Source organism: Dreissena polymorpha, chromosome 11 (genome assembly GCF_020536995.1).
Source record: "Dreissena polymorpha isolate Duluth1 chromosome 11, UMN_Dpol_1.0, whole genome shotgun sequence".
NCBI classification, from domain to species: domain Eukaryota; kingdom Metazoa; phylum Mollusca; class Bivalvia; order Myida; family Dreissenidae; genus Dreissena; species Dreissena polymorpha.
In genome coordinates, this window is record NC_068365.1 from 53,518,819 (window position 1) to 53,545,745 (window position 26,927).

The 26,927-nt window shown below is 35.1% G+C and overlaps 2 protein-coding genes across 6 annotated transcripts in view; one reads left to right on the forward strand and one right to left on the reverse strand.

Annotated features, from left to right (window-relative positions):
* The window catches only part of LOC127849599 (GTPase IMAP family member 7-like), a 97,977-nt gene extending 92,604 nt beyond the window's left edge, over positions 1-5,373 (reverse strand). Inside the window, exon 1 of the mRNA XM_052382326.1 lies at positions 5,320-5,373. The gene's annotated coding sequence lies outside the window, so the exon portion shown is untranslated. The remainder of the gene's footprint in view (positions 1-5,319) is intronic.
* Positions 1-26,927, forward strand: part of LOC127849597 (GTPase IMAP family member 9-like) — a 66,540-nt gene that overhangs the window by 22,773 nt on the left and 16,840 nt on the right. For 2 of the 5 annotated variants that reach the window (XM_052382322.1, XM_052382321.1), the window contains 3 exons: positions 13,634-13,930; positions 15,346-15,390; positions 20,021-20,065. In XM_052382322.1, coding sequence (XP_052238282.1) covers positions 13,634-13,930; positions 15,346-15,390; positions 20,021-20,065 — 387 coding nt within the window. Of the gene's footprint in view, positions 1-8,240; positions 8,540-13,633; positions 13,931-15,345; positions 15,391-20,020; positions 20,066-26,927 lie in introns of those variants that run through there. The other 3 variants (XM_052382319.1, XM_052382320.1, XM_052382323.1) reach the window with 3 other exon arrangements.

Below are 26,927 nucleotides of genomic sequence, written 5' to 3' on the forward strand. Positions count from 1 at the left end.
TTACCTCATTCTTGATTCCAAATACACCACTTACGCCATGCCAAACCATACTGTTTTTCCCTTCTTATTTCAATGAGTTAAGAATAACTGAAACTGCTCCTGAAGGAATCCTTGCGCAAGCAAATGTCGGTTGATAGCTGCACTGCGACCAAGTCCATACTTCTGGATAATAGATGTGCTGTTCCATCCTCTGGGTCTGTCAACAAATCCTTGTGATGAGGGTATCTAACAAGAATTGATGTTAACAAATCAATAATATTTGGGAACCAAATTTGAGATCTCCATAATGGATTGATCAATATAGCTCTTTTAACATTATCTTGTAGTACAGTACAGCACTTAGTCAGTATTCATTTTCCACGGTGTCACAGCGAACGCGTTTTTGTTAGAAATCGCCGCGGACGTCGGAGTTTCACCGGTACGCGATGATTGTCCTGTCAAGCCACCGCGGACATAATTTGCTTCGGCAAAAAACACAGCAGGCATTCGTCCACGGTGACGATCCGCAGCGTTACACCGTGACCTTAACTATTTAATCTCAAAGTAGATTTTAAATATACAAACATGTATTTATCTTTCGAATATATAGATATCATAGAGCATGTTATTATTATTATTATTATTATTATTGTATTTTACATGTAACACACATTCAATGGAGCCGGGATCAAATTTTGAAATGGCATAGCGTCGCTTCATTCTGATTCCCGTCGTTAATAAAAATTTAATATCAGCTTACAAAATGTTAGGCGTGTTTAACAAATTTACATTCTTAAGTGTTAAGCTATACCATCATGGCGATCTTTATCGTGAAATAATTACGTAACCACGCTGGACTAGAAGATTAAATGAAACGCATTAAGTTGCCCGTTTTATTACATTAATGAGAGACTGACCATGTTGGTATTTGTAAGAAATAACGACTATTTTAGGTAGGATTATCTTTGCATTTGTCCCACTACTAACCTGCACTAGTTATGTGTTAACCATTTACTTCTAAATATTTCATTTTTAGAAGGTTTGTGTTCCGTATATTAGCATAATTATATATTATTACATTTTGATTCTTATATCTCTGTAAATGGGACATGCTAGCAAAAAATAGTGCTCGTTTTATATAACATTAAGATTGCAAAATTTACATTTTCTGTTGTCTCGTGAAATATTACTATATCGACCTCTTTCTGTTTTTAATCTATGAGATGATACTCGAAATTTTGTGAGAGCTATTTTATGTTTTGGAATTTTAATAATATCTAGATATGTATGGTTGTAAACCAAACTTGTCTTTAAAGCGGTAGTAAGAGATTTATCTTGGAGAATTATTTATTTCGCTATACCCGTGCTGTTTACAATTTGCCACAGAAGAGGGCAATTTATGCTCTCATAGCATTTAGCATGATGTATACAAACACAATATAATTTTTCACCTGAATTTGATACTTTATTAACAATGCTATTGAGACTTTATTGGTAATGCTAGTGAGAATGAAGATGCAGTCAATGGTACTTTTTCCTTTCTTGTAACCAAATTGAAATTTTGACACTTTTGTCATCGTCACACCATTTAATGAGTCTATAATAAAACTTAAGAGTATATTGTTTAGGGTTATTCCCAGTAATTGTTGGCAAGATTATATATATAGGATCGCAACCTTTACGTTCATGCTTTATTTTAATTTTCTTTTTTCATGGTGTTCAGCCTACATATGGCCATCTATTTTTGCTAATCAGGTGTTAAATTAGCCCGTGGCAATGTGTGTCGCTAAGATAAGACATTGTCCAGGTGGTAACTAACATGATAGTTGTTACAACAGAGACCCTACACCACAGGTGGTAAACGATATCAGGATCATGAAACGTAAAAGCATGCTTTATTAATGTTTTCATATACGTGTAAATTAAGCTATAATAAGATGGAATTGGGGAGCATTTTTGAAGTGATATTAATAATGTTAGTAAAGGTATTATATAATTCGTCTTAATGAGTTACTGATAGCAAATTTCGCACATTTTATCAATATCAGGATTTTTTTAAACAGAACAAAAAAAACAATTTTTTATCATAGATAAATTTATAATAAATGGAGTTTATTTATTCACCACGAACAATACAAAGGTATACATGTATGTTATATCTTTTCATAATGAACCTTTTCTCGAATGAAATTTTCTTATAACAAACCACCACCGTGATCCGCCTTGCGTCCACCGCGATCCGCGATAAGTCCACGGCGTTCATTAGCTTCTAACTGTGATAATGTCCACGGCGTTTTTGTTAAGACGAGAGAAACTGCCGAGAAAACACTGCGAACAAGAAAAATAATCCTCGCGATTGTCCGCCTGCGGGCTTGTATGTCCACGGTGGCAGCGCGGAATTTTAAAAATCCGCGTGAGCTGTACTGTAGTTTGTTCAGTACCTTCCCAATTAAGGCAAATGGTGGAAACAAATATGGTTCAAAATCTGACCATGTAATTGAAAAAGCATCAATCAAATAAGCCTGAGGTTCAGGAAATGAAGAAACACACTTACCGTAAATACATGAATATAATATAATATAATATAATTTATGTGAATGATATGGCCGCTGTGGTAAGAAATAAAATTTTACTTTATGCTGATGATACTGGCATCCTGGTAGCTGGTAAACACATTTCAGAAATTGAATCCATTCTTTCTAGCGATCTCAAACTTATAAGTGAGTGGTTAGTGGACAATAAACTTTCCCTACATCTTGGTAAAACAGAATTTATATTGTTTGGCTCAAAGCCCAAACTATGGTCAAATTCTCAGTTAAATGTCTCTTGCAATGATGTGTCAATTACTCCATCAAGTTCTGTTAAGTACCTAGGTGCTGTATTGGACCAGTTCCTGTCTGGTAAAACCATTGCTAGATCAATTATTACTAAGGCAAACTCAAGGTTAAAGTTCCTATACAGAAATAGTAAGTTCTTAACATTGCACACCAGAAAACTCCTTGTCATGTCTCTTATACAGTGCCACTTTGACTATGCCTGCTCTTTTTGGTACCCTGGTCTTATTCAGTCACTTAAAAATAGGCTTCAAACTACACAAAACAAGATGATTAGGTTTGTTCTGAATATGGATAACAGATCACATGTTGGTCAAGAACAGTTTTCACATTTAGGTTGGCTGCCTGTTTCAAAAAGAGTAGAACAGATCATACTTTGTCATGTACATAAGATAAAAAATGGCCTTGCACCAGAGTATATGGGTGAGAATTTTAAGCCAGTGTCTGGCGTACATAATCGTTGTACTAGGTCTAATATGGTAGCTCAGCCAGAATCTGATCATTTTGCTGAAAATTTTACATTTGTAGACTCTGGTCGTTTTTCCAAACCAAGAGTAGGAAGTTTTGGTTCTAAAACATTTACATATAATGGTATCTGTTTATGGAACAATCTTCCTCAAAACATCAGGGATGTACCTAAACCTAACAATTTCAAAGGTGCCATCAAGAAACAGTTTTTAGAGTCTTTATAGCTTTTTATAGTATAATTTTTATTATGAATTTTATGTTCTGTTAAAATACTGTGATACATTTTTAAGTCTTATGATCAATAAGATGCAAGGATCTCATAATTATTCTTAAACTTATAGTATGCTACAAAGTGTGTTTATTAACTACATATGCAGTGTGTAACTTTCTTATGCAACTTCTGTGATAATAATGAACATGTGATTATATTTATTCATTCTTAATCAGTAATATACTTTATTAAACAGTACATATTTGATACATATACATTATTAAAATCTAATACATGACTGTTTCATGGTTACTGCCACCAATAACAAGGACCACAATGGAAATAAGTGAAAATCATTTTTCTCTTTTTTGTGTTATCCTTGGTATTGTGTGTGCATTCCATTGATTGCTATGTATATTGCTGTGATAATATATTTTATATTGTCTGCATTATGTAGTAACTATGTAATGTTCATATGTTTACCAAATAAAATCAATCAATCAATCAATCAATCAATACTCACTTTTTTACCTGCCAAATTTTTCTTCAAGTAGGGGGTGTGTATTATATATGAATGTTGAGCAGAACAAACTTAATCGTTGTTATTCGCTGCATATCAGCCATTTTAAATTACACCATTACATCAAAGAAGGGCAACTGTGCTTATGGTAATTGTCATGTCGTACACCATATATTACCATACATGCTAAATAAACCATCCATCTGTATTATAGATATATAATAATAATACTTATTATTTTATTATTATAATTATTATCGTTCTGAATATTGTCAAATGGAATAAATGTTATAAAAAAAACAGCATCTCTGTTTCTTTCTTTTGCAATTATGACTGCTTGAACCGGGTGTCAGCAGGTGGCCCGTGAGTTATCAGCAAAGGTGTTGAGAAGGGCCATTGCTCAGCGGGACCCGTGTATTTGAGGTGTTGATTACTCATTTTTTGACCACAAATATATTTGATATAAACTGGCCTTGCTCCCACTCAGAATGGAAAATAGTTCCTTTGTTCAATAAATCGTCAAGCTCTGTATCAATTTCATTTGGAATAACTGTTTGAAAAGATTGTGACTTGAATTCCAGGACATAGCCTTTTATTCTATTCAAAATCCACTGATCACTGGTAAAAAATTCCCAAGACTAAACAGTGTTTGAGCCTACCTATTGCTCCTAATTGCCCTCGTTTGGGGTTGATATGGTTGCTGAGGGTTTAAAACCTCAACCGCCTGTAGGTCCTCCTCTCATGGGTCCTCTAAATCCTCGAGGATTGAAGGCAGGTACCTGTCCATATGGCATGTATCGTAAACTTCCACGACCTCTATTGAAGTTTCGAGGAAATCTTCCACGGAATTTTCCGCTCGGAACAAAATTCTGCTGTGGTCTCATCTTTCCAAGATTAAGACTTGTCTCATAATGCTTAGCTTCCTTGACAATGTCATCCCCAAACAATTGGGTTGTCAAAGGCATGTTTATGCTACACAAATTTGTATTTCTGGTCAAGATAAGGTCTAAGTAGATATCGCCTAGGGATACTCAAATTGAACTGTGCTTGACCCAATAATGTTAGAGAATCTGAGATCAACTGTTTAGCTTCTTCATTAGTCATCAAAGACTGCTTAAGCAATTGTACCAATCTCAGAATAGGAACAATGCCTGATGCAAGATGTGATGGTATATTTTGGAAATGACAATTGAAAGTACTGTTCTTTTATCCAAAATTTTCCATTATTGACAGTGGGAGGATTTCCTTTTTCTGCATCCTAGGTAGAGCCAATATAATTGATCAAATATCGGGCCATGGAAACTCACCGAGAAAATCATGCTTCTTGCTTCAAGCGCCGGAAAGACATTCTTGCTTCAAGCGCCGGAAAGACAATGATTAACCGAGTTCTTCAATGTGTACTGTGCGGAGTATAGTGCGTGGTGTATTTTTCAGATCTTTAAATTTGCAGGCCGTATGTACAGCGTCTGACAGACATGCTTATGATACATGCGAAAGCCAATGGCTTTACGGAAAAGAAAAGTCCCAGAAATCATGTGTATATCTAGTTTGACATAGAGATAAATGAAGGCAAATGCCTTTTTCTGGGCATTTCTTATCTGCATAACACGCAAATATATAACGGGCTGTTGTGCCAGATTTCATTGTTTATTTTGTATTATAAGATATTTTTGATCATAGATCTATAGATACAGGACAAAAAAGCTGAAAAGCAGAACGGAAACGAAATAAAATCAAACAAGTCAACAGGCCACACATGTATCATCAATACATTTGGAATATTTATTCATGCATTTTTTTTAAACAGACCTGCCTAAGTGGTTTGTCGGACATTGTTTTTTAACTTGATTATTAAAAGCATCAGGAATGATCGAAATGACCTTGATATCTATTGGAATGTAATGCAAGGCTTCTAAAGTGAGGTCAGAATTTGACTGCTGGACTACGATTTAAAACAAAGTACAACGCCCTGGTGCTGACAATATGCCAACCATAAAGGGGTACTGTACTCATGTCAAGAGTAAGTGAGTGTGAAACTGTTGTATCCCTAAAGATAAAATTGTTTCACGGTGAACCCTCAGTTAATATCAGTTAATATCGTTGTAAAATGTACTGCTGTATTGCTGAAATATGTTCACCATATACTTCACGAAATGGAAATTTAATTTAATTACCTGTTAATGTAAATTGGATTGCTTTTTGTAGATTGCACGTAATTTCGAAACGTTCTGGTATTTTCAACAATTACCAACAATTCCATGCATTCATTCAGGCCTCAGCTGGCAAACATGTTATTCAATTTTTATTGGACTCTTACCTAGGTCAGCTTTAAGATGAAAAGCTGGGTTATATATGTAAATACAGCTATGCCAAAAAAATAATCCACTGGTAACAACAGTGAAAGCACAATAACATCAAATATTGCCAGACCACTCAGATCAGTAAGGCAGTTGTGTTTAGCAACAGTGTCAAACAGTGTTTATGAGTCCTACAAAAGAGATTTTGAAGTGACTGCTGAATTGAGGCCAATTTCTATTAGAAAAAGAATATCAGTACAGTACCTAATCATAGCAGTAGATGTTGATGGTGCATTAATCAATTTAATTTCTAGGAGAATTTTCAATGGTTATAATTATTCCACGTATTCTATTACAACCTTACAAAAAAACATATACCATTTAATTCATGCAACATTCAGTCCACTCAAGTTTAAATCATTTGTGGAAAATTGTTTTAAAATTGAAGTGATGAATAAAAAAGTTGCAGCCTGGACAAGCTGTTTTCTAGTCAAATTTGACTTTTGACCTCTGTGTGACCATGGCCTCTACGGTAAGGAGACATGTTTTACACTGTAAATGCCAAGTCCTCATGGTCATCATAAGTGGTAATTTATCTTAAAATAGCATGATTAATGACAAAGTAATATTTTGATAAAGCTGGTTTTGGGGCATCTTTGATCTTTAAAGTGTGACCTTGATCTTCAAGGTAGGGGGACAAATGTAATGTAACACATAAAACGTCATCTTGTGATGATTTGCCAAGCCAAAGTTCACTTTTGACCTTTACATGTGAACTTGACCTTTGAGATAGGGAGGAAGTTTTATTAGATATTGTCAAGAATAACATAACATGCTGACCACGTTTCATCACAAGAGTGGAAACAAGGTTTTTTTACTAAGATTTGATCTAGTCACCTAGTGTTTGGACGCTCATGTCCCATATTCAAACTCAGCCTAGATAGTGTCAAAGTAAATAGTTTGACAAGTTTCATTATGGTTGAGTCATAAATGTGGCCTCTAGAATGGTAACAAAGTTTTCCCAATCTCTGACCTTTATGGTGACATAGTATTTGAATGCACTTGAGTCAGATTCTAACTCGGCTTACAGGACAAAAAAGTTAGCTCTTAAACAGTAATTGTGTTGAAATAAGTGAACATAAATATATAAGTTGTAATTCCTATAATGTATCTTTTTTTAAGGTGACAGTGGACAAGTTCAAGGTAAAACAAGATGTGTTTGTGAAACACAATGTCCCCCTATATGATGTTTGACATTGTAGGATGACCTTGACCTTGTGAAGGATGACCTTGACCTTTCACCACTCAAAATGTGCAGCTCCATGAGATACACATGCATGCCAAATATCAAGTTGCTATCTTCAATATTGCAAAAGTATTCATAAAATAAGCGATTTGGGCCACATATATTTGACCTCTGACCTTGAAGGATGACCTTGACCTTTCACCACTCAAAATGAGCAGCTCCATGAGATGCACATGCATGCCAAATATCAAGTTGCTATCTTCAATATTGCAAAAGTATTCATAAAATGAGCGATTTTGGCCACATATAATTGACCTCTGACCTTGAAGGATGACCTTGACCTTGACCTTTCACCATTCAAAATGTGCAGCTCCATGAGATACACATGCATGCCAAATATCAAGTTGCTATCTTCAATATTGCAAAAGTATTCATAAAATGAGCAATTTTGGCCACATATATTTGACCTCTGACCTTCAAGGATGACCTTTACCTTTCACCACTCAAAATGTGCAGCTTCATGAGATACACATGCATGCCAAATATGAAGTTGCTATCTTCAATATAGCAAAAGTTATTGCAAAATGTTAAAGTTGGCGCAAACAGACAGACAGACCAACAGACCAACAGACAGACAGGGCAAAAACAATATGTCCCCCACTACTATAGTGGGGGACATAAAAACACAACCAAGTAAACAACAGGATAATGTGCCTGAACATTTGCTCAGTGTTGATTATCAACAGCCATCACCAGATCAACCACCAGCAGCTCAGCAGTTTTATCCACAGATGCACTTTCCACAAGGATATTATTCAATAGCAACACATCATCCTCCGTTTTATCAAAACACTTCCCATGGAAGTGGCAATTACAAAACATGGCTACAAAATCCAGTTGATTATTCTACGCTTCAACAAATGGTGCAGTTAAATACAACAACCAATCCACCAAGTAAGGAAATAGATGCAAGACCAATATCAAGTAAAGTCAAAACTATTGTTATTTTCTTATTTATGTTGAAGTATATTACCCTATTGTCCATATGCCTTGGATTAACACCAAATGCTACCAATTGACATGTTAAAGTGTGGCACGAGCTGTACAATAGCTAAAAAAATCTATAAACACCAATGCAAAATGAATAAATGCCATAATTTTCATATATTCAAATGAAAATCCCTGATTGAATTCAAGGTTAAATGGTGAAAAATCATTGGTTTTTACTGGGAATGTAGACATGGAACTTTTTTGTATTCAAAATGTATATTTTGAACAGGGGAAAATAGCTGAGTAGCTGAGTGGCAAATGGTAAAACAAGAGCTGTGTTTGTGAAACACAATGCCCCCTACTGCACTTTGAAGCCGCACGGCAGCTATTTTAGAAAAAAAAGACCTTTGACCTTAAAGGATGACTTTGACCTTGACCTTTCACCACTCAAAATGTGCAGCTCCATGTGATACACATGCATGCCAAATATCAAGTTGCTATCTTCAATATTGCAAAAGTTATGACCAACCATAAAGTTTAGGGACAGACACACACATACAATGACAGACAGACAGACAGGCCAAAAACAATATACCCCCAATCATTTGATCAGGGGGCAAATGATCCGGGGGCATAAAAACAATTTTCTGTCAGAATAGTAAATGAAAAACAAGACTATTGTCAAGCAATATGGTCCCCTACTGGTGAAACTCCACCAGTTTCAGCAGTATATCTAGTCTATTTGTTGCCATGTTGCATGATTTATGCAGCTGTCCTACCGACGTGTTGTTGTATAATATATGTAATGCCCCGTCATTGTTTCGTGTAAGCAATACGTAGGAGCAAAATGAAATGATGTGCATAATCTCCATATTGCCATCTACCTATGTTTGAAGTTTCATGAACAATTATGAATAACTTTTCAAGTTATCGCAGGATCCACCATTTTCAGCAATATTTCTAGTCTTTTTGTTGCCAAAGCAACCTTGACTTAGGAACAAAATGAAATGACATGCATAATCTCCATATTGTCATCTGTCCATGTTTCAAGTTTCATGAAAAAATATGAAGACATTTAAAGTTCTCGCAGGATCCAGAAAAGTGTGATAGACTCACAGACTCACACACAGAGCGCACCCATAAGTACCCTCCGGTTTAGTAGAAGTAGAAGTAGTAGTAGTAGTAGTAGTAGAAGTAGTAGTAGTGGTAGTAGTAGTAGAAGAAGTAGTGGTAGTATTAGAAGTAGTAGTATTAGCAGTGGTAGTAGTAGAAGTAGTAGTAGTAGTAGTAGTAGTAGTAGTTGTAGTAGTAGTAGTAGTATTAGTAGTAGTAGTAGTAGTAGTGGTAGTAGTGGTAGTAGTAGAAGTAGTAGTAGTAGCAGTAGTAGTAGAAGAAGTAGTAATTGTAAATGTAGTAGTAGTAGTAGTAGTAGTAGTAGTAGTAGTAGTAGTAGTAGTAGTAGTAGTAGTAGTAGAAGTGGTAGTAGTAGAAGTAGTAGTAGAAGTAGTAGCAGTAGTAGTAGTAGTAGTAGTAGTAGTAATAATAGTAGTAGTTGTAGTTGTAGTAGTAGTAGTAGTAGTAGTTGTTGTTGTAGTAGTAGTAGTAGTAGTAGTAGTAGTAGTAGTAGTAGTAGTAGTAGTAGTAGTAGAAGTAGTAGTAATAGTAATAGTAGTAGTAGTAGTAGTAGTAGTAGAAGAAGTAGTAGTAGTAGTAGAAGTAGTAGTAGAAGTAGTAATAGTAGTAGTAGTAGTAGTAGAAGTAGTAGTGGTAGTAGTAGAAGAAGAAGTAGTAGTAGTAGTAGTAGTAGTAGTAGTAGTAGTAGTAGTAGTAGTAGTAGTAGTAGTAGTAATAGTAGTAGTAGTAGTAGAATTAATAGTAATAGTAGTAGTAGTAGTTTTAGTAGTAGTAGTAGTAGTAGTAGTAGTAGTAGTAGTAGTAGTAGTAGTAGAAGTAGTAGTAGTAGTAGTAGTAGTAGTAGTTGTAGTCGTAGTAGTAGTAGTAGTAGTAGTAGTAGTAGTAGTAGTAGTAGCAGTAGTTACTGTAGTAGTACAAGTGGGAGTAGTAGTAGTAATAGTAATAGTAGAAGAACTAGTAGTAGTAGTAGTAGTTGTTGTTGTTGTTGTTGTTTTCATAGTAGTAGTAGTAGTAGTAGTAGTAGTAGTAGTAGTAGTAGTAGTAGTAGTAGTAGTAGTAGAAGTAGTAGAAGTAGTAGTAGTAGTAGTAGTAGTTGTAGTAGTAGTAGTAGTAGTAGTAGTAGTAGTAGTAGTAGTAGTAGTAGTAGTAGTAGTAGTAGTAGTAGTATGTAAAAATAGTATGATGAATGACAAAGCAAGATTGCTAACAAGATTTTTAAAGGCCTTTGAACTCTTTAAGTGTGACCTCAATATATTACAAAGCTTTGTCGGAGCCAGGAATATCCAATCTACTATAAAGTTACATTTGAACATGACCTTTGAAATACAGAGAAAGTGTTATTAGATACTATCAAGAATAACATGCTCACCAGGTTTCATCTTGACTGAGGCATAATGAATCCTCTACAGTGGTAACTAGTTCTTTTACAAAGATTTGCTTTGTTCACCTAGATTAGGACGCTTGGGTCCAAGATTCAAACTCGGCCTAGATATTGTAAAAAAAATTGACAGTTTGACAAGTTTCTTTAAGATTGATTCATAAAAGCATCCTCTATAATGGCAGATATTTTAATGCACTGGATCCAGATTCAAACTCAACCTATATACATCCTCCAGATACACATTCTGTGCAAGTTATGAGAGTGGTAACTAGATATAAGTTGATGAAACAAACCACACACCTGTCACTGCAAGAAACAAGGATATCAGTAAAACTGATGGATGCTCCCCAATGATGCTTTGTCGATATATGGGTTAATCGTGTGGAAAAAAGTGAGACCTTGAGAAAATCTAATATTAGCCTCAGTGATCTTGACCTTGACCCCAGTGACCTCAAACCTCATCAAAATTGAAGTTGGTCCATGCAAGGTACCTACATGCCAAATATATAAGAGATCGGTCAAATATTGAAGGCGCTATGAGAAACTGTAACCAAAGTGTGACCTTGAGAAAATCTATTATTAGACTTGGTGACCTCAAACCTCATCAAAAGGTAGAGGTCTATGCAAGGTACCTACATGCCAAATATGTAAGAGAGCGGTAAATTATTGAAGGCACTATGAGAAACTGTAACAAAAGTGTGACCGTGACACATGAAAATCTATTATTAGCCTCGGTGACCTTGACCCCAGTGACCTCAAACCTCATCAAAAGGTAGAGGTCTAGCAAGGTACCTACATGCCAAATATGAAAGAGATCGGTAAAGTATTGAAGGTGGTATGAGAAACTGTAACAAAAGTGTGTCGGAAAAATCTATTATTAGCCTTGGTGACCTTGACCCCAGTGACCTCAAACATCATCAAAAGGTAGAGGTCCATGCAAGGTACCTACATGCCAAATATGAAAGAGATCGGTAAAGTATTGAAGGTGCTATGAGAAACTGTAACAAAAGTGTGATGGAAAAATCTATTATTAGTTTTGGTGACCTTGACCTTGACTCCAGTGAACTCAAACATCATCAAAAGGTAGAGGTCCATGCAAGGTATCTACATGCCAAATAGTATTGAAGATGGTATGAGAAACTGTAACAAACGTGTGACGGAAAAATCTATTATTAGCCTTGGTGACCTTGACCCGAGTGACCTCAAACGTCATCAAAAGGTAGAGGTCCATGCAAGGTATCTACATGCCAAATATGAAAGAGATCGGTAAAGTATTAAAGGTGCTATGAGAAACTGTAACTTTTTTTTCCGTACGGAAGTACGGAAGGACAAACTGACAACTATATGCTCCCCATATATATATATATATATATGGGGAGCATAAAAAGCACTGTACATAGGATGATCAAAATAGCTCACCTTGAGATCTTTGTGATCAGGTGAGCTAAAAATTGCATGATAAATTATGAAGTTACAGTCTCAACAAATTGTTAAGTGCACCATATTTGAGATCTCATGGCCTGTAAGTGTTGCTTTGACTTTGAGCTAAGAGACAGGTTGTTTAGGGAACAACCCATATAAATATGATTAACATTAGAGGACTTAATTTAAAATTGCATGTTGATTGATGAAAATTTCAGTCTGCATAATAAGCTATATAATGCTCAATTTGATCTCAGCCCTCTGAGTGTAACCTTGGCCTTGCATGAGAGAGGGTCATTGGGTCTAATATGCAACACTGTTTTTCATATGGTAAACATATTTGTTAAGTTATTTAAAATGATAATAGTGATGAAAGTTTCAGTATGGACATTACAATTATCCGCTAATTCTAACCTTTGAGTTAAAGAGTTATACACATGACACACAGTTGCCTTATTGTACACATTTGTTGTGATTTTTGTTTAATTGCATAATTATTGATGATTTTTTTTCCCAGAATAAGAACTTTTATGTCCAAATTTACCTTTAATCAATAAGTGTTACCCTTGCCTTTGAGGGAAGGAGATAGATATGAGACAATTTTGACAGAATATCTTCTAATGGTGGACATTTGTGGTCCATGATGAATAATGAGGTTACAATACACAAAAGCTGTTTAAGGCCCAATATTGATTTTGACCTCAAAGTGTGACCTTGACCTAGGAGGCAGACAGACACATTTAACATGTGACACAATGTTTTGCCATGGTAGACAATGTTTTGCCATTTGAAGTAAGTTTTTTTGTAATTGCTTGATGAATGACATTGCAACAGTCCTGATAAGCTGTTTATGCCAAATTTGACATTTGAGCATTGCATAATGTAACATGTAACATTAATGGTCTTCTGATAGTGAACACTTTTTGTACGGTAAATTATTTTAAAATCGCATTATGGAATGAAACATTTACAGTCAAGACAAGTTGGGAACGGCAGTAAAACACCTACGCTTCCTCATTAAACAATTAAGTTTAGTATATTAAGCTTTCCATAAGGGGGTAGGACAAAAAATTAGCTCTTAAACAGTAATTGTGTCGAAATAAGTGAACACAAATATATAAGTTGTAATTCCTATATTCATTTTTTTTAAGGTGACAGTGGACAAGTTCAAGGTAAAAAAACACAACCAAGTAAACAACAGGATAATGTGCCTGAACATTTGCTCAGTGTTGGTTATCAACAGCCATCACCAGATCAACCACCAGCAGCTCAGCAGTTTCATCCACCAATGCACTTTCCACACGAATATTATTCAATAGCAACACATCATCCTCCATTTTATCAAAACACTTCCCATGGAAGTGGCAATTACACAACATGGCTACAAAATCCAGTCGATTCTACGCTTCAACAAATGGTGCAGTTCAATGCAACAACCAATCCACCAAGTAAGGAAATAAATGCAAGACCAATATCAAGTAAAGTCAAAACTATTGTTATTTTCTTATTTATGTTGAAGTATATTACCTGTCTGTCCATATGCCATGGATTAACACCAAATGCTACCAAATGCACATGTTAAACAAGAGCATGGCCTAGCGGGTGCAGACCACTCATCTATTTTTCTTTTTAAAGGTGAAGGGACCTATCTCAATACTTCAATCAAAAAGGGGGAGGGGTGGGGGTGGAGAGGGGTGTATAGTGTGGGGGTGTGGTCATTTATTACATTATCTTTCAAAAATGAAAAATGAAAATATGAACAAATGGAAGGGGGGGTTTATTGGGTGGGTCTTTCAAACAAAAATAATAAAAATATATATTTGTGTTTTTTTAACAATGTTTCAAAAAAAAACAATAAAAAAAAATGGAAAAAAATTTGGGTGGTTAGGAGGGATTCTGGGGCGTGGGGGATGGTTTGGATGGAGTCTGTTGTGGTATGTCAGGAAAGTGTTGTTTTGTCAAAGTATGAATCAAACCTGATCAAACATAAAGAAGTTATGGCAATTTTAGCAAAATTTAATACTTTGACCTTGAGAGGCAAGGTCATTCAATGGTCAAGGTCAAATTCAACTTGCCAGGTACAGTAACCTCATAATAGTAATAAATTATTTGAAAGTAATAGCCTTGATACTTTAGAAGTAAAGTTGATCTACATGTTAACACAAAATTTAACCAAATATTCAAAGTTACTAGGTCAAAAAAGGGCCATAATTATGTCAAAATGCCAGTCAGAGTTACATAACTTTGCCTGCACAGGCCCCATATGATAGTTAGTAAGTGTTTCAAGTATGAAAGCAATATCAAAACTGAATGAATACTTAAAAGGCTATCAAACAGAAAAGTTTTTTTAGAATAAGTACTAAGTGATGAAATATTGCAATCCATGCTATGTCAGTCAGAAAATCAGAAATATTTATCTAGGGAGCTTGGTCTTTTTGCAAGCAAGTAAATGTCAGAATGTAAATGTTATTTCTGATTTGCTAGACATTTATTAATACTCTTGTTTTAATTAACTTTATCATAACATCATAACTATTTACGAGACTGAATGACTTTTTCATATGGAAGCTAAGGTCAATGTTATATCTTAGTTTTTCTAGTTTTGTTTGTTACTATTCATTTTACTGTTACTATTGCTTCATATTCATTTAAGCAGAAAAGAACAATTCGTTGTTGTGTTGTTGTTATATGTACTAACTTAGTTACGTACGCAAAATACTACATGTACGCTGTATTTTGGAGCACAAGTCCTGAAGTTTTTAATTTTTAACCCTTATTGAAATTATTCAAAAAATTTCAAATAACATGCAATCGTAGTACACACACAATTGCACTTGTTTTTCAATTTTTCTTTTGTTTTCAGTGCTGGACCTGCTTCCGTATCAAGTTGAAATGCAGAAAAAATCAGGTATGGTTGATATGTATTATAACAAGAAATATCTTTCAAACAAGAGGGCCATGATGGCCCTGAATCTCTCACCTGACTAACCAAATACAATCCCAACCCAGATTTCATCAAGATAAACATTCTGACCAAATTTCATGAAGATTGGATGAAAACTGTGACCTCTATGGTCTACACAAGGTTTTTCTATTATTTGACCTAGTGACCTAGTTTTTGACCCCAAGTGACCCAAATGCAATCCCAACCCAGATTTCAACAAGATAAACATTCTGATCAAATTTCATAAAGATTGGATGAAAACTGTGACCTCTATTGTCTACACATGCTTTTTCTATTATTTGACATTGTGACCTAGTTTTTGACCTCAGATGACCCAAATACAATCCCAACCCAGATTTCATCATGATAAACATTCTGACCAAATTTCATAAAGATTGGATGAAAACTGTGACCTCTATTGTCTATACAAGGTTTTTCTATTATTTGACCTAGTGACCTAGTTTTCGACCTAGTGACCTAGTTTTTGACCCCAGATGACCCATAAACAATCCCAACCCAGATTTCATCAAGATAAACATTCTGACCAAATTTCATAAAGATTGGATGAAAACTGTGACCTCTACTGTCTACACAAGGTTTTTCTATTATTTGACCTAGTTTTTGACCTAGTGACCTAGTTTTTCACCCCAGATGACCCAAATACAATCCCAAACCAGATTTCATCAAGATAAACATTCTGACCAAATTTCATAAAGATTGGATGTAAACTGCAATGCAACCTCTATTGTCTACACAAGGTTTTTCTATTATTTTACCTAGTTTTTGACCTAGTGACCTAGTTTTTGACCCCAGATGACCCAAATACTATCCCAACCCAGATTTCATCAAGATAAACATTCTGACCAAATTTCATTAAGATTGGATGAAAACTGTGATCTCTACTGTCTACACAAGGTTTTTCTATTATTTGACCTAGTTTTTTACCTAGTGACCTAGTATTTGACCCCAGATGACCTATATACAATCCCAACCCAGATTTCATCAAAATAAACATTCTGACCAAATTACATAAAGATTGTGTGAAAACTGTGACCTCTACTGTCTACACAAACAAATTGTTGATGGACACACGCACGCACACACGCATGCACACACGCACACACGCACGCACACACACACACACGCACATATGAACGCCGGACATCACACGGTCACATAAGCATACCATGTCACTTCGTGACAGGTGAGCTAAAAAGATACGCAGTGTTGGTTTTGGTTTATTTTTTAGAAAGATTGTCAGTTTTATCAATGACATCTAAGTTCACAAATGTCTTTTTTCTGCACAGTTCCTAGCTGAATCACACACATATCAATAACAAGGAGTTGTTCCAATTTTTATGGCTTATTTCTCATTATTATAAGCTTATGATAAAAAATCAATCTATAAAACACATAAATACAAGAGCATGAAAATGAAATAAAAACATTATAAGTTATTCAGTAAACAAGAAATATTGATGCATATAAACAATATTTATAGTCATATTTTTTAACAGACTTGCTTTAGATGTTTCCCTTAAATTGCTATTTCATTATTTATAGTAATGTAAATCATGATTAATAATTTATATTGGTTGATGGAATATGAAATACCATACCATCTATGCATGATTATAATTGAATACACCAAAAATTTTCCCTGAAAATATTTCTGGTTGGAATATAATTCTAGTTTCTCCTAAGTAAACGTGATAGTGTTGATTACTGTTGCCTTGTAAAATTGAATTTGAAAACAAATTAAATTCATAGAAAAATAACCTGGATATGGTACAACATCATACTTATGAGAAATAAAATATTCTAAAGCACGGTATGCAAAACGGTAGAATATATCCATTAAATGCAAACGCTCTAGTTCTGACACGAAATATATATAAGGTCATTCAACTGTCAACTTTTAGCAAGATCAATCCAGAAGTTAAAGAGCAGTTAAAACAAGAAATATATTTTAAAAAGATATACGGCATTGATTGTGGTCGGTGTTTATAAATGATCAAATGTTATATCTATGAGATCCAAAATAGTAAATGCCACTTTTTCCGCGCAGTTCTTAGCTGCATCACACGCAAAATATTTGAAATTAAATTAAAAATTTGTCCTTTTCATGCAATTGTTGAAAACACATTGAATATCTATGGTAGATATACCACAAAACTATCGCCGAATATCTTTATTAAGTATCTTTCTGATCAAAATAAACTTCAAGTGCACATAATTTATGCGATAGCGTTTATATAACGATTTCTGTAATTGACCGCAAACTGACCTTGATACCTTGTGGGTAGCAATGCAATGCTTTAAAGTTAGGTAACAATTCCACTGCTGGAACGACAGTTTGTTTAAAGCTTTAAACATTTACGTGTTTAATGGTCAATTTCGAAAACAATTTTAAATATTTTCGTCAAAGCGTATATAGGTCACTGAACAACAATACTTATATGATCTAAAATTCATGAGTGCACAGAATGCAATATCGTAGTAGTTACCAAATATGATAATTCAGTCTTTAAGTACAAACGCTCTGGCACTGACATTCTTCTAAATATAAAGGGGCACACACTCTGTATTAATGTCCAGAATTGCATGTGAAACTGCTCTATCTCTCAAACCTTATCATTAGAGATACAATTGTTTCATGCTGAATAAGCAGTTTACATCGTTTCTAAACGAACTGTGGTATCCCTTTTCATACCCTATACTTCTCAAAAATAGAAAGTTGATCGAATAACATATAAATGTTAATGTGTAATCTTTTTGTAGATTGCACATTTTGTACTGCGAAAAGTTTCAGGCCCACGATGCCCCTGCATGGACAAACAAACTGACTAGTGCAATACCTTATATCTCCCACTCTGTGGGGGCATGCACAAAACAAGAGTTTTGGCAATGGAAACAAGGGCTGAATGATAACATGTTTGAAGGTGGAGGTTGATGCATAATCATACATGCCATACGTCCCAAATTGTTTGCACGCTGTAGGGCTGTTTGTCACGATGTTCCAATTTGAGACAATTGTCCCAACATTTGTAAATCAAAGCGCTGAAGGCACTGCAGTTAATCGCTCTTTAATTGTATTTAATATTACTAACAGTCACCGGACATTAAGTTCGACTATTAACATAGGCCTATCAAAAGGCCACACAAAAATGCTAACACCAATGTAATTTACTTTTATTGTCTACAGTGTTGAGATTTTGCAAAAGCATCAAGGATGAAAATGACATTGATTTACAAGCTCTCATAATATTATACAGGATCTACACTCACTCCACTTATAATTACACAGATGAAAAAAGATATTCAACGTTTATCTAAGTTGGAGCTAGGGAATAGTCTGCGAGTCTAACAAAGAATTAGCCACAACATAATTATAATAATGAATGTATTTGTATCAATGAGCATTACATTAAATTCTAAATCAAACCACATTAAAAACATATTTAATAATTTTTCGTCTGAAATTAAAATCTTCATTTAATTTATTTGAATTTCATTTTTAGTCATTTTCATGTGCTGACATAAATGTGTAACACACCTACTTTTAGGATGATGCCCGACATTGTCTTTAATATACTGTATTTATTACCGTTTTATATAACATAAATGGTAAAACAGTGTAATTATTTGTTAATCTATCTGCAGTAAATGCTTACTTCATTTACCAAAGTAAATAAAAAATAATAGTTGCCAGTTAACCCTTCCCTCATAAGCATTCTTAGAACCGATTGGGCGGCAAAAATCTTAGTTTGGCGACTAGAAAGTAACCTAAGATTTTCTCGTGATGCATCTGTGTCAGCACACATGACTCTGTATTGTGGCTTGAATATTCGATTAGTATGTCATGCTATCTCTCATCAGTGGATTATCTATTACCCATGGGGCATTTATGAAGATTACAGGTAGAAGAAGGTACATAGTGCTCCTTTAAAGATTGTGTGTAATTCAGAAGTTTATTTACAGCTCATCGCTGAGTCTTCTCGACTACATTATGTGAAGACTTGCCCCGGGTCTAAATGCTTTACAAAACGTTTTCTATGATTTGAACTGGTGACCCTTTTGTGACCCTTTTTGACCAACAAAATTCTCTCAAGATATAAATGTTAGCTATTGATATTGTTAAAATAAATAATAAAATTTCTGTAATATTGAAAGAAAACTGTGTTCTCTAAAATGGTAAACATTAGTTCAAGGATCAAAATAATACATTCACACGGCTAATAAACACAATTTCATTATGAACAATAGTTGTTGTAGTAGTAGCAGTAGTATAAGTAGTATAAGTAGTATAAGTAGTAGTAGCAGTAGTAATAGTAGTAGTAGTAGTAGTAGTAGTAGTAGTAGTAGTAGTAGTAGTGGTAGTAGTAGTAGAAGTCGTAGTAGAAGTAGCAGCAGCAGCAGCAGCAGCAGCAGTAGTAGAAGTAGTAGTAGTAGTAGTAAGAGTAGTAGAAGTAGTTATAGGAGGAGGAGCAGGAGGAGGAGGAGCAGGAGGAGTAGTAGAAGCAGCAGCTGCAGCAGCAGCCATTGTGAACACAAATAATTGCTTGTTGCTCTATTGCTTTTGTTTGTTTTTCAGTGCTTGACCAGGATCTGGATTCATTTGAAATGGAAACTAAATCAGGTATGTTTGGTATGAATTCTTACAATGATTGTAGTTGTAGTAGTAGTAGCAGCAGTAGCAGTGTTAGTAGTTAACGTAGTAGAATTAGTATTAGTAGAATTGGATGTAGTAATAGAAGTATTAGTAGTAGTACATTACGTCTAGCGTGATTTCTGCCTTCCGCCATGCATCACCGTGATTCAGCCCAGCGTGGCAACTACTTTCTTCACCACGATACACTGTGGAACATCTTGGAACGCAGTGATGTCGCTGTTGATAATCACGGTGAAAGACTTGATCAAATATGTTGATAAGAACAACGCTTGAGCGCAGGCGTTATCTGCCAATAAATCTCACGGTGGACCGACACGATCACGGTTGACCACTGCGGCCTCGGAAATTTGTGGATAATAACAGGTTCATGTGAATAAACACGTTCATTTTTTGGTTCATGTGTATTTAATACTTCATTCTTTCATATTATATTAACCCTCTTTACAGAATCATTTGACATGTCTTACATTGAGCGTGAGTATAGATTGCATTTCATGCTTCATGTTTTGTTTAAATTGTTTCTAAATGCTTGCTCCTTCATGTACATCTCGCCACCAATTGCATTAAAAGATGTTGCGTGTAATTCGATATCAGACTATTTTAGTGATTTCCTGTTTCAATTGTGAAATGTTTTGCTTAAAACACATGTGTAAATTCGAGACATTGTCAGTAAGTATTCAATTTAGTGATATTTTAATATCATAGTCATGCAAAAAGATCATTTGTCATGCTGGCGAGTAACTATTTCTATACCTGTGCCTTGTTTATAACAAGTTAATTTTGATACTTATGTAATCAATATTTACGAAGGAGTCTTTATATGATGATCACTATTGATTTACTTATAAGTTTACTGTACTGATGGTATTTGCATGCCTTTTCTCACTTCTGACTGTATTTTCTATTACAATCACAACAAATATCCACTCTCATTTACTCGCTAAGATAGTGATATATTTTGATAGTAGGTTAATTGGTAAATAAAGAAACTCAAATCTGGCATTCACAGAAACTAATTACAAACAGACAGATCTTTTATACTAAATAAAATAATTATGAATTCTTAATGGGAGGCAGCAGAATTGGTCACTAGCCAACACTATAAACTGATTTCAATACATATGTAAACAAGAGGGCCTGAAAGGCCCGAAGTTGCTCACCTGAGAGGAAAGGAACTGTCCTGTTCTGTGCAGCCCAAGATGTCATTAGAACAAAATGTTCTTACCAACTTTCATGACTACCGTAATTACTCTGTTTTCGGAAACTTAAAAATAATAAAAAAATTTTCGTGTCCAAAAACTTAGATACGAAAAATATTCACAAAATACAGGTGTCCGAAAACTAAGAGTCAAAAATTGAAGTGTCCGAAATAGCGTCAATTGTATCAACGACTACCGGTACAGGTAATAGCACGCGCTTGTAAAATACCATGCCGTATAGTATAAATTACAGTTATATGTGTTTGCACTGCATTTTAAATAATTTTAAATGCTTCATTTATTTGACAGATCGTTACTACAAGGTTGTACTTTGACCAACGAGTTCAAAGATGAGCATGTGATGTACCGATACTCGCTAGTATGAACCTGTAATTAACGCAAAAAAGCAAACAATGAATTCTTTGTTTGTTCATTTCCGATAGTTGTTGTCTTACACCTTCAATTGTTCGTAAAACTTGCAATAGGGAGCATCACACTTTAAAGCGTTTAGTATTTGTCAGTTATTTTACTGAGAAGGGGAAGTACCATTGCGGTAGATAATAGCGCAGTTCTGCTGTGACGGTTCTAATTGCTAAGCTGACCGATACATAGGTCACGTGGTTTAACCACAGACAAAGGATTCACTCATTTGTGGATTCACTCATGTTAATTGGCACTACCCCTGGTAATTGTCACAATGCTTATGCTATCGGGCGAAACCATTGATTCATACCGGTTTACAAGGTTATTTACCCTATAACGCAAATGTAATGGTCCGTTGCCCTCAGGCATGCACCTGTCATGTTTTATGATGTTAATCTGGTTGTAAAACCCCATCATCGAAGTGTCATTAGATATCGAAAACAGGACCGATATTTGGTAAAATTGCGCTACAAAATATACTGTCCGAAAACTTAGAGACATTAATTATGGACGAAAACTCGTGTGTCCGAAAATTAAGAGTCACGAAAAATAATTATTTTTGCTAAAAAAAGGGGTGTCCGAAAACTTAGAGTGTCCGAAAACATAGAGTAATTACGGTAGTGAACAACCTGGCAGCCACGTTTTTCAACAGACCAGAACCATTTTCATACACATCCAAGATATCATTTAAACAAATATTCTGACAAAGTTTCATAAAGATTCATGAAGCCATATAAGGAAAAATGCCCCCCCCCCCCCGCCTGGTAGCCATGTTTTTCAAGCAACTGGAACCATTGTCGAACTTGTCCAAGATATCATTGGGACAAATCTTCTGGCAAAGTTTCATGATGATCGGACAATAAATATGGCTTCTAGAGTGTTAACAAGGTTTTTCTATAGGTATATAAGGAAAAATGCCACACCCGCAACCGGAACCATTTTTGAACTAATCCAAGAGATCATTGGTACAAATCTTGTGACCAAGTTTCATGATGATCTGACAATAAATGTGGCCTCTTGAGTGTTAATAATGTTTTACTAAAGCAATATATAGCCATATTTGGAAAAATGCCCCGCCCCCTGGTGGCCATGTTTTTTAAGCAACCGAAACCATTTTCAAACTCATCCAAGATATCATTGGGACAAATCTTCTGACCAAGTTTCATGAAGATCGGAAAATAAATGTGGTCTCTAAATGTTAACAAGGTTTTACTATAGCCATAATATGAAATAAGGCAAAGCCTCAAAGCGAGCTCGATTAATGTTTATAAGAAGAAACTAACAAAAAACTTTAATAAAGATAATTAACCAGGTTTTCCGAAGGAAAAAACTGGTTATTAGATTGGCGAATGCGGGCGGGCTGGCTGGCTGGCGGGCTGGCTGGCTGGCGGGCTGGCTGGCTGGCTGGCGGGCTGGCGGGCTGGCGGAATAAGCTTGTCCGGGCCATAACTATGTCGTTCATTGTCAGATTTTAAAATCATTTGGCACATTTGTTCACCATCATTGGACGGTGTGTCGCGCGAAATAATTACGTCGATATCTCCAAGGTCAAGGTCACACTTTGAGTTCAAAGGTCAAAAATGGCCATAAATGAGCTTGTCCGAGCCATAACTATGTCGTTCATCGTCAGATTTTAAAATCATTTGGCACATTTGTTCACCATCATTGGACGGTGTGTCGCGCGAAATAATTACGTCGATATCTCCAAGGTCAAGGTCACACTTGGAGTTCAAAGGTCAAAAATGGCCATAAATGAGCTTGTCCTGGCCATAACTATGTCATTTATTGTGAGATTTTAAAATCATTTGGCACATTTGTTCACCATCATGGGACGGTGTGTCCCACGAAAGAATCACGTCAATATCTCCAATGTCAAGGTCGCCACGACTAAAAATAGATTTAAAAAAAAATAAAAAACTTACAAAGGGGGTTAATTTTTTTTGATCATTTCAAAAGTTCAGTTTGAGTTTTCTCCCTTTATCAGATTTTTTTTTCACAATGAAAACCTGGTTTTGTGACAATTTTGTCCCTTGTTTTTTTATTAAAGGCGCTTCCTAGCAGAAGAATGTGGAGTTCATAAAGACTGGTATCAAAAATAAGGAAATGAACTTTTAATTATTATGTTAATCAGCAATTAAACAACAAACGGGCCATATCATAGTGTTTCATGTGACCTGATGAACTGAACTAGCTGTTAGCCCAAATTCCCACCCCAAACAGATTGTCATACTATCAGTTGCCAGCCCTGCAACCACAAGTTTACCTACGAAGGTAAGATTGGGATTCGAACCCGAAACCACCCATGAACCATCTACTGATAATGGCCTGGGTTGCTCTACCAATTAAGCTATCTGACCTTTTGAAAAATATATAGGTAAACTGCAATGCTGTAAAATAGCATGATTACCTTGCTTAGGAAAATTAAGGGTTTCGCGGGATGGAATGAGTGGGGAGATCAAATTAAATTGAAAGCCGATTCTTTCTGTGCATTAGTTGATGGTAACCATAATGCTTGCAGATTTTTTTAATTTTTTTTCGTGGCCGCTCGATTAGCTACCTTAAAAAGTAAAACTTCATCTCCCGTGACTATAATATTACTAGTGTTAACAATGTTTTACTATAGCCATATAAGGAAAAATGCCCCACCCCTTGGCGGCCATGTTTTTAAACCAACCAGAACCATTTTCGAACTTATCTAAGATATTGAAAGCACAAATCTTCGGACCAAGTTTCATAAAGATTGGACAATAAATGTGGCTTCTAGAGTATTAACAAGGTTTGCAATTGAAATATAAGGAACAAGGTATCATGAGAAAAAATTTGGACAATAAATGTGATTTCTATAGTGTTAACAAGGTTTTACTATAGCCATATAATGGAAAATGCCTTGCACCTTGGCAGGCATGCTTTTCAACCAAGCAGAACCATTTTCGAAATCGTCCTAGATATCATTGGGATAAATCTTCTGATCAAGTTTCATACAGCTCAGAAAATAAATGTGGCCTCTAGAATGTTAAAAAGGTCTAACTGTAGCCATATAATGAAAAATGCCCCGCCCCCTGGCTACCATGGTTTTCAAACAAGCGTTTGTCACTTTGACAGTACTCAACATGTGAAACTGAAAGTAAGCCATGTAGATACTTGACATGATCACAATCCAAAGAACAAAGGTGACAGCATTTGGAATTTCTAATGTTTGTAATGATTATAGGTCATGTTGGTTCATTCAACTTTATGGTATAACAAAAACTATATAAATACCAAAAGCTAACACTTCACCTACATGTAAGTAGTATCATGTATCCTGTATATTTAAAATTGCAAAACCAGGCCCAACAGTGTGGGTATACCATTAATGTTACATTTCCAAGTATATAGATATATGGATCATTAACAAGTGTTCAAGTAAAGTCCGTGCCAGTAAAATATAATGATTTCGAAAGGTACTCAGTGAACAAAATATTGCTACTTCAGTGTGAATATGCAATTATTGTATCTCCAAGTATATAGATATATGGATCAGTAATGTGTGTTCAACTCCGTGTTCGTGCCAGTGTTTACTCCTTGTCAGATCCAGTAAATGATCAAAATTTTGAAAGCAACTCCAGTCAATTAAATATAACAACTCCAGTCTCAACAGTGTGGGCATGTCATTATGATTTCAACTCCAAGTATATAGATACATATGCATGGATCAGTAATCAGTGTTCAACTCCAAGTTAGTGCCAGTGTAAACTCCTTGTCAGATCCAGTAAATGATCAAAATTTTGAAAGCAACTCCAGTCAATTAAATGTAACAACTCCAGTCTCAACAGTGTGGGCATGCCATTATGGTTTCAACTCCAAGTATATAGATATACAGATCTGTAATCAGTGTTTAACTCCAAGTTAGTGCCAGTGTAAACTCCTTGTCAGATCCAGTAAATGATCAAAATGTCGAAAGCATCTCCAGTCAGTTAAATACAACAACTCTAGTCTCAACAGTGTGTGTATGTCATTATGGTTTCAACTTTAAGTATATAGATATATGGATCAGTAATCAGTGTTCAACTCCAATTTAGTGCCAGTGTGAACTCCTTGTCAGATCCAGTAAATGATCAAAACAGTGTGGGTATGCAATTATGGTTTCAACTCCAAGTGTATAGATATATGGATCAGTAATCAGTGTTCAACTCCAAGTTAGTGCCAGTAAAAACTCTTTGTCAGATCCAGTAAATGATCAAAATTTGAAAGCAACTCCAGTCAGTTAAATATAACAACTCCAGTCTCATCAGTGTAGTTTTGCCATTATGGTTTTAACTCCAAGTATATAGATATATGGATCAGTAATCAGTGTTCAACTTGGTTCAAGTTGGTGCCAATTAATATTAAGACATTGAACACTGGCTCTGAACTATTAATTTCAGCATGTATAAAATTTCTTTGATACCAACATTTTATCTCCAAGTCTGCACTGATAAAAAAAACACCCACAACAGGTAACTATGTATGCACAACTGTAGTCTTGAAATATGGCACGTGATAGAACAAAAAAGTATTTATATTTCTTCAAATGATTATTTAATTTTTTCAGCAAAATATATTAATTTATGGTCTGACCAATAATTTTCTATTACACCTGATAAACCTTCAAGTTGAGTGAATATAAAATCTAGAGTTGATCCAAAGTTAGAATTGATTAACTGTTTACATGCATAGGTGTCCATCATCATTTGACAGAGCATGTTGTCTGTTTGACCATTAGTGTTGAAATCTCCAATAAATATTGTAGCTACAGATTGATTTAAACATTGACTAAGATGGAATTGAAATTTTTCTTTAAAATTTGTGAATGACAAAGACGGCGCTTTGTAAATGAATACAATTTGTTTTTCATCACAACCAATTTTTACATGAAGGTACAGAATGTCAATGTTTTCATCACTGAAAGTAATGCTGTTAAGAATTCTTAGATCTTGTTTAATACATGTATACACCATGTTTTTTCACCGATCTGGATCATTTTCGAACTTGTCCAACATATCAATAAAACCAATGTTTTGATTAACTTTCATGATGATGGGCCAAAATTGTGACTTCTAGAGTGTTAACAAGGTTTCTCTATAGCCAAATAAGGAAAACTGCCCCGCCCACTGGCGGCTATGTTTTTCAACTGACCGGAACCACTTTTGAACTCAACCAACATATCAGTAAGACAGACATTTAGA